This window comes from Pediculus humanus, genomic scaffold (genome assembly GCF_000006295.1).
Source record: "Pediculus humanus corporis 1103172108266 genomic scaffold, whole genome shotgun sequence".
Taxonomy (NCBI): domain Eukaryota; kingdom Metazoa; phylum Arthropoda; class Insecta; order Psocodea; family Pediculidae; genus Pediculus; species Pediculus humanus.
In genome coordinates, this window is record NW_002987835.1 from 680136 (window position 1) to 689059 (window position 8924).

The following is an 8924-nucleotide window of genomic DNA, read 5'->3' on the forward strand; positions in this document are numbered from 1 at the left end:
TTTTTCCTTTTTGCCAATAAATCTTTTTAGCTTTTTTTAATTAATTAAATTTTTTTTTTTCTACAAATTATCAATTCCAATTGATTGTAATTAGTTTTTTTTTTTAGTTAGATCAATAATTAATTGTGTTAATTTTATTTTAGTAAAATTAGTTAAATAATTTTTTTTTTCTCCTTCCTTCTTTCCCGCCCCCGCCCCCCGGTACATCGTTGAGAAAATTACAAGAAGAAACTATTATCATTATTATTTTCGTGATGTTTTTTTTTTTCCAGCTTAAAATTTTTAGTTTAAAAAAAAAATCGTCACGAAATCTGGAGGATTTAAATTTAAATTTTAAAAATGGCCGACCCTAAACGATTTTGGATTTTTTTTTTTTGTATTAACATTTATCGACGATGATTTTGTTTTTTTTTTTTTTTTTCTCCAAAAACTGGAAAAAATTTCTTTCCATTTTATTTTTTGTAAATTTTCCACGTTTTTTAACAACAGAAACAGAAAGAGAAAGAAAAAAATGGAGAAAATGTTTCGTTACAAAATCATTAAATTTTTCCACATTTGATTTTCTTTTTTTTTTTTTTTTTTTGGAATCACTTAAAATTTTCTCCAGGGCGTGTTTACTTATTTTTTTTTATTTTGAATTTTCTCTGGAAAAAAGCACACACACAAAAAAAAAATAAATAAATAAATAAAAGCGAAAAAAAAAAAAAAAATTTTTTTTTAGTATTTCCCATATATGGATGTATTTTTTTTCCCCTTGCTTTTAACATATATTACACGTTTCACGCCAAAGGCTGTAAAAAAAAAAATGATGATAATAATAATAAAAGGAAAGAAAATGAGTTTGAAAGCTTTGTTTAATTTTTAATTTTTTTTTTTTTTTGTGTTCGACATTTTAGCTATAAGATCCGTTATGAGAGGAAAAGCTCATGCGGAATGGAAAATAGTAGTCAACGGTGAAAAAAGAACCGTTAGAGATGATCAGTATTTTATGGATGCAAGAAACGTCATTTGGGGAAATGGTAATATATACGCACACGCACATGCACACACTCTAGAAAGAATAAAATATTGTATGTTTATTACAGAAAATGTCGATGGTAACGTTCCGATACTTCCGCGTGGATTTCATCAATTTCCGTTTAAATTTCAATTACCAGAATCACAGTTGCCATGTTCTTTTGAAAGCAAACCCGGATGCATTAGATATTATGTTAAAGTCACCGTTGATATTCCATATGCTTCTCCACCGCAGGGTATCAAATATTTTACAATTATCGGACCTCATATCGATTGCATGGACGAACAATATTTGGCGAGTTTTTTTTCCATTTTTCCTTTTTTGTTTATGATAACTATTTTGTTGAAAGTTGGTTTTTGTTTTAGAAGCCGATGATGGGTCAAGATAAAAGAACGACGTGTTGTTTGTGTTGTCAAAGAGGACCCGTCACCCTACACACACAATTGGAACGTTCAGCCTATGTTTGTGGTGAATCTATAAAGCTCAAAGCAAACATAGACAATCAGGGAGAAGAAACAGCGAGGCTTAAAGTCAAATTATTACAGGTACACACATACCTGTTGTCCATTTTTCTTAAAACAACAGCCTAAACATAATTTTTAAAATTTTTTTTTTCCAGTTTGTTGAATATTTCATCGATAGAGGAGTTTTTGGAACTTCTAAAGAATTACAACACGTGGTTTTAGAATATAAAGGAGACGTGGTACAACCAAATACTCGTACAAAATGGGATTCTAATCAATGTTTAATTGTGCCGACCATGCCTCCGACCGTTGTGGGTGTTTGCAGGGTTTTACAAATTTATTATGTTCTTAAAGTAAGAGCTTGACAAAAAAAAAAAAGACAAAATATTATTTGATCATTATTATTATTTTTCTATTGTTTTTAAGGTTAATTTAGAATTAGAAAAATCAGGTGAAGATTTATTAATGCATTTTCCAATAACGGTTGCAACCGTACCGTTTAGAATTCCCAATACCAACAATGTGCCTAAAATAACATACCGTGAGTATTAAGGTTTTTTTTAAATGATACTTTTTCCTTTTTTTAACTCATTTTTGTTTTTCAGGAGTAGCTAGCCATCACGTCGAAGGTGGAATGTATATCGGACCTGAATTTTTACTAGGAGAAGTTTACGATGGATCGAATAATACCCAAGAAACTCGTGAAACAACCGTTTTATATCAACCCGTTTACGTAAATGTCGTCAGAGAGGAAATGACGTAATAAAATTTTTAACCGTTAAATTTAAATGTTATGAGAAACAATTTTAACAAATGTGATGTTTAATTTCATCTTACAAAAACTTTATCACGCTTGAATGTGAAAAATGTTTTCTTTTTTAATTAAATTTTGAAAACCGAAAAAAATTTCTATCAATTAAAATAAATATAATAGTTTAATAATAATAATTGTTAATTAAAAAAAAAAAAAAATTTTTTAAAAGAATTTCTATGTGTTTCGTTTGTTAAAATGATATGAATGTTTTAATTATATAATAGTTTGATATTAAATACGTGCAAACTAAAAATATAATAATAATTTTATTTGCGATTGTTAATAAATTAATTTAACTAATTTTTATCTATCCTTACTTGAAAAAAAAAAAAAATGTTAAAAAGTATTTGAAATCTTTTACTGTAATAATCCATTTTGTAGCACTTGTTAAAATCAATAATAAACTATATCACTTCTTATATTTTAAATAATTATTCCGATTTTTTATTTAATTATTAAATAATTTATCACCAAAAAAAGAAAAAAATTTGTCATTGAATCCATTCACCAACGGTTTTAACATTTGTTTGGCGGGGAAAAAAAAAATTGTGCGGTTGGTACCACTTCCTCTTACATTCAACCATTTTTTTGTAATCTGTGAAAACAGTAAACAGGTTAGTTTTTTTATCCGATAATATCTCATTCATCGGATGTTATTATTAACATTTTATGATTTATTTCGAATTAGAAAGCGATTTTATTAATTACGTCATTTATAAATACTTTTATAATAACAGTATAATTAAATATAAATGTTAACGATGCCATGTTGTTATGATACTTTGCTTACAGAATGTCGATCAGACCTGTTTACCGGCCGAAAATCGTAAAAAAAAGAACAAAGCCTTTTATTAGGCATCAAAGTGACAGATATGTTAAACTTAGGAGGTCATGGAGAAAACCTAGAGGTATTGACAACAGAGTTAGGAGACGATTTAAGGGTCAATATCTTATGCCCAACATTGGTTATGGATCAGACAAGAGAACACGTCATATGTTAAGAACTGGATTTAGAAAAGTTTTGGTACATAATGTTAAGGTGAGCTTTTGACATCGTGCACGATGCATTTAAAAATATAGTTTTTATAAATTCCAAATGTCCAATATATGAATTTAAAACGATAGGAGATGAGATGCTGTTGCATTTTCATACATTGATTAGTTTTTACCCAAAGGTAAAAATTGAGGCACCCTTTAATATTTTTTAGAAATTTTAAATGAATTATAAAAACTATATAAATTAATTTTATAAAGAACCAGTTGTATTTTCAAATCAATTGATAATTTATTTTTGTCGAATGTGTTTTAGGAATTAGAAATCCTTATGATGCAAAATAGAAAGTTTTGTGCAGAAATTGCACATGGAGTCTCTTCTAAAAAAAGGAAATTAATTGTTCAGAGAGCTCAACAATTAAGCATTAGACTTACAAATGGAAATGCTAGACTTCGTTCTGAAGAAAATGAATAAACATATTTTTACAGTTTGAAATTTGATTATACAATACAATTTTATTTAATGCTCGTAAAGAGCATATATTTCCATCCATTAAGAGTGTTTTACTATTATGTATTCCTTTTTCATACAATTCATCGTTTAATTTTGGTATCGATAAATAATAATCACACATTGTCAAAAGCATAATTGGTAAAAAAAAAAAGAAATTAATTTTTAATTTATTGAAAATTGTTATGGCAAAAAAAAACTGTAGATTTTTAATAAGAATGCTTTTAATTCATTCGTTAGTTTTGTTTGAAATTATTTATTTTATTAAGTAAGAATATTAGCTAAATCTAAATCTGAAAATGAAAATATTTTCAAAAATCATTAATTTAAAATTTGGGGGGTCCTACTTCTAAGTAAATGCAAAAACAATATTTTATGATTATGTTATATGTGGTGGCCTTCAAGTTAAAAGATTAATTATCTATTTGAAACTTATCCAAATAATTAATTGTAATATTTTAAAGCAATTAATTTTTTAAGGATATTTAATATTATTTTATAAAATAGATATAAAATATAAAAAAATAATAAAGTTTTAATCGACAATACGATTCGTCTTGTTGCTTTTTTGAGAACGTTGGCAACGCTGTATAGACAAAACCTTTACAAATATGACTGCCGTAAAGAAACGTGTGTCGAAAAAGAATAAAAGATCGTGGAGAAAAAATGTTGACATAACAGATGTTGAAAACTTTTTAGAAGATCAAAGGTTGGAAGAAAGATTGGGAGTCAAATTCTCTGACACTAAAAATGAAGAGCTCTTCGAAATTGACGTAAAGGGTCAAGATGATAGCAATGAATTGTCGGATATTAAAACAAATAAATGTCCTCGAGTACTTTTAAGTAAACCTAACAATAGTTCGTCCTATAGATTAAGGGAAACAGAATTGCCTAAATGTTATGAAATATTAGAAAAAAGGTCGGCAGTACCTGTTCCTATTAAACCAACAAAGAGAATTAAAGCAGTTGAAAACAAGTATTTAAAACGTAAGGTGAGTAAAATTTAAATTATTAATAAAAAAAAATATGTTCTCAAAATTATAATTCTTTTGTAATACTTTTATTTAAATACCTGTGTAAATTAAAGGCAAAAATTAAAAAACCTGCTGAGGCAACTAAGAAACAAAGGGTTGAAGAAGAAGAAGAAAAAGAACCTGTTAAAAAGTTTTCTTATGATATTTGGTCTGACGATGGTAAAAATAATAAAATAAAAAAAGAGAATGAATGGATTCAAATTGAAACATTGAGGCATAATCTTCAAAATATTGGAGAACATAAAAAAGTAATACCCAAAACAATTCAATCCAAAACATCAAAATTGCCAGCTATAGATATTCCTCATCCTGGTTTATCTTATAATCCATCATTAAAAGATCACAAGGAAATTTTATCAAAAGCAGCTGAGAAAGAATATGCACTCATCAAGGAAAAAAAGCATTTGAATCGAGTTACAAAGGAAATGTTTTCTAGCATTCCAAGGGAAGAAATGGAAAAAAATTGGATAGAAGAAATGTGTGTCGGTTTAACTGTTTCGAAAAGTGATTCCGACGATGATGATGGTCAAGAATACAAGGCATTGAATCCTCCTGTCAGAAACAAAAAGAAAACTTTACAGAAAAAAAGGAAAAAGAGAGAAGCATTATTATTAAAAGAAAAATTAAAAAATCAAAAAATTGAAAAAAAGAAAATATCCGATTTACACAAGTTGACAAAATTTAATGAATCAATATTGAAAAAGGAACAAAAAATTAAGGAAAAAATGGAAAAGAAAAAAGAAAAACAAAAGAAAAAACCATTCACCACTAGAGTTTTGAGTCAAATAAAATATCAAGATGCCGATATAGATTTTCAACTCCCTGAAGAACTTTCCGGAAACCTTAGAAATATTAACAGCATTGGCAGCATTTTACACGATCGATTCAAGAGCCTTCAGAAAAGAAACATATTGGCTCCGACAATAAAAAGACATTATAAAAAAGCTAAAGTCAAAAAGTATGAAAGAAATCACACTAAAATGGATTGGGAGAAAAACGATTCAATGTCATCATTTAAAAAATTATTAAAAAAGTAATGTTTCATATAAATAATAAAGTTTTATTACACAAATGAAATTTTTCTAGTCTACTTTTATTTAAATACTATTCCTTATAATAAAATTAAATCAATTTGTAATTTAAAAAGTAAATTTTACTCGCTTATTAACTCTATTTTATTGAAAATACAGTAAATTCTTTTTGACAATTAAAATAAAATAGCGTAGAATATCGGAGTACATTTCATTATCTTTTTTTCCGCAAAATTGTTCATGTCTATGGTTTCGTATTGTTGCCGTATTACGTAAAAGATAAGAATTGAGCGGGTAAATTGGTCAAATGACACTACTTTTCTTAATTTTTTTAAAATGGCCGAAAGTAATGTGAGAGCACCCAAGTATCACATAGAAGACGACGATGAGGGTAAAATCGTTATTAAAATTATTGCTCCACTTGCTAAACCAAACGAGGCTAATTTTTTAATCGATAATCAAAATTTCATATTCGTTTCTAACCCTTATTTTTTAAAGTGAGTTTAAATTATTTTTTATAAAATATGTATATTGAATTCAATTTAAAACTCATTTTATTGTTAATAAATAAGCATCCTTTAAAAAAAAAGGAGCTCAAAATACTTGTTGGGATTTAGTTTCCATTCACAAAAATTTTTAAATTTGTTTTATTTTAGAACTATTTTACCATGCCCTATATATGACATTCCTGAGTTTCAAACTTACGATTTGCAAACTTTTACTCACACTGTTAAATTTAAGAAAAAAAGCAATATCAAATCGAACACTCCTAATGAAAATGAATTTGAACACCAAACAAAGACTGAAGAAGATGATTCTGGTACATTTTAATTTTTTTCATAAAATAAGCATTAATTATTATGAGATTATTTAAACAAACTTTAACTTGAGTTAATGTAACATCTTTCATTATATTTCAGTTGAAAAAAACGAGTCATCTTTGCCTTCGCCTAAACAACATTATGGTTTTGCTAATAAGTATTCGAACATGTTTGGAAAACTTGCTGTAAGTTTATTATAATATATTAAATAAATTAAATATTATTCTATAATTTATTGTTTTTTATTAATAAAATTATCAGGATACATTTTCAGAATTTATTAATTTACCTGATCCTGATAACAGTGATTTGCAATCGAGGAAAGAATTAAAAATGCAAGAAGAAAGCGAGAAATGGAATGATGATCATTATTTAGCTGACACAATGGAAACAGATCATCTTGAATTTATTTTCACATTTGAACCTTCTTGGTACAAACCAATGAAAAAGGGTAAACCATCTCAATTTTTCTCGCCTTTTAAATTAATTTAATTAATGTCTACAATGTTTAAAATTTTTTCTCTAGAGCTAAGCGATGATTTGAAAGAAATAATAAATTCATTCACACCAAAAAATGAATTCAAATTAACTGAAAATGATAAAAAAATAATAAATTATCAAATTGTCGACATTTTATTTGCTTATGCCTACGATTATAGAACTACTGAAGGTGATAAATCAGTCGAATCTGGATGGACGATAAATAAACTTAGCAGTACTTTGTCATGGCTTGAGGTTGTAAATTAATTTATAATTTTGTACATTTTTATGAGTGTTACAAATAATATTAATAATTAATAATATTCAAACAGGTGTTTGATTCATTAAAAAGTGTTCTAGTGGCCAGTTACAGAAGAAGTTTAATATATCCACTTTATAGAAATTGGAATTTGGCTGAACTTATTCATGAAGATGTTGTTAAAATATTAGAAAATGGTTGAGTTTCATTTTTTTTTTTTTTTATTAAATTACACTATTTTGATAAATTTAAAAGTTATTATTATTGTTATTATTTTTTTTTTTAAGGTTCAATGGAAGTAACTAAATGCTTACTCGAAATAAAAGAAATATTCGATGAAAGTGAAAACAGGTACATATTAAATAACCTGTACATAAATGATTTATCATGGTTTTCATATTTAAATGAAAATGATTATTTTATACAATTGTCACGAGAAGTTAAAAAGGTAAAAAATTAAAATCTGTCTTTTGTGAGTGAAAAATTACTAAATGAAATGGATTTGAATTTAAATTTTTTGATTTTTTTGGTTACATAGGTAAAAGTAACAAAATACGAAGTTAATAGCGAACTACCAATTTTAGAAATGGCTGCCAATTTGACATTAGAAGAAGAAAAAAAAGATGGCATTAATCCGAAAGAAATAAAAAAAATAGTTGAGGAAATATCTAAAATAAAAATTAAAGAAGGGAATAAGGGTTCGAATGATTGTTGTCAATCGTCAACGGAATCGTCAGAGGATTCCGATTCCGAATCCAATTTCGAATCAAGCGATTCTTCAGATAAAAAAAACTAAAACGAATTTCCCCCCCCACCCCTATTTTTATTACTGATAATTTGATTTTTATCATTAGTTATATAAAAAATAATTGCAAATGAAAAAGGAAAAAAGCGGAAATGAAAAAAGGAAAAAGAACGAAAATGAAAATTTCATTGGAAGGATATGAATATCCGGGGATTTGCAAATTACTTTCGGTAATAAAATTTATGACATTATAAAAAATATTATTATTATTATTATTATTATTATTATTATTAGGTATCGAAATTTGATTTTTACAAGGATATGTGATCGTCCATTTTAATTTTTTATACGATTGAAACGTTTTTGAATAAATTTTTTGTCTATTATCGAATCAAATGAAAAAATAATCGTGACATTTTTTGGAAAAAAAGGGGGCTTCAAACGGGGCCCCCATAATCAACTTATTTTTTATCCGATGATATAAATTTTTTAATAAATACTTTTTAAAAAAATGTTTTTATTTAACATATATTTTTTCATTTGATGTACTTTAACTAATCGTCTACTAAAAATTTTCCGACGGATTTTCTTTTTTTTTTTTTTTTTTTAGTATTTAAGTCGGTGTAATGGCTGACTAATTCTTTTCGGTACTTTATACCTTAATATACCGAAACGTATTAATTACAGTCAGGTGGAAGAACCGGAACAAGACGATCTTTAACTAATACCTTAATTTATGTATAATTTTTAAACA

At 26.5% G+C, this 8924-nt stretch overlaps 4 protein-coding genes across 4 annotated transcripts; all 4 read left to right on the forward strand.

Moving 5' to 3' along the window:
• Positions 1–910: 910 nt before the first annotated feature.
• On the forward strand, positions 911–2245 carry Phum_PHUM499320 (arrestin domain-containing protein, putative; the record flags this gene model as incomplete). Its single annotated transcript, XM_002430748.1, has 6 exons — positions 911–1019; positions 1086–1316; positions 1403–1563; positions 1638–1835; positions 1909–2023; positions 2088–2245. The coding sequence occupies 6 exons, from the start codon at positions 911–913 to the stop codon at positions 2243–2245; spliced, it is 972 nt and encodes a 323-aa protein (XP_002430793.1).
• An 844-nt stretch (positions 2246–3089) lies between these two features.
• On the forward strand, positions 3090–3764 carry Phum_PHUM499330 (60S ribosomal protein L32, putative; the record flags this gene model as incomplete). Its single annotated transcript, XM_002430749.1, has 2 exons — positions 3090–3335; positions 3606–3764. 2 exons carry the CDS (start codon positions 3090–3092, stop codon positions 3762–3764), a joined length of 405 nt encoding a protein of 134 aa, XP_002430794.1.
• Positions 3765–4411: 647 nt separating this feature from the next.
• On the forward strand, positions 4412–5871 carry Phum_PHUM499340 (uncharacterized protein; the record flags this gene model as incomplete). The annotated part of the gene is made up of 2 exons (XM_002430750.1): positions 4412–4726; positions 4888–5871. The coding sequence occupies 2 exons, from the start codon at positions 4412–4414 to the stop codon at positions 5869–5871; spliced, it is 1299 nt and encodes a 432-aa protein (XP_002430795.1).
• A 330-nt stretch (positions 5872–6201) lies between these two features.
• On the forward strand, positions 6202–8221 carry Phum_PHUM499350 (uncharacterized protein; the record flags this gene model as incomplete). Its single annotated transcript, XM_002430751.1, has 8 exons — positions 6202–6362; positions 6522–6685; positions 6786–6871; positions 6948–7137; positions 7213–7421; positions 7499–7622; positions 7713–7873; positions 7964–8221. The coding sequence occupies 8 exons, from the start codon at positions 6202–6204 to the stop codon at positions 8219–8221; spliced, it is 1353 nt and encodes a 450-aa protein (XP_002430796.1).
• Between the last annotated feature and the right edge of the window lie 703 nt (positions 8222–8924).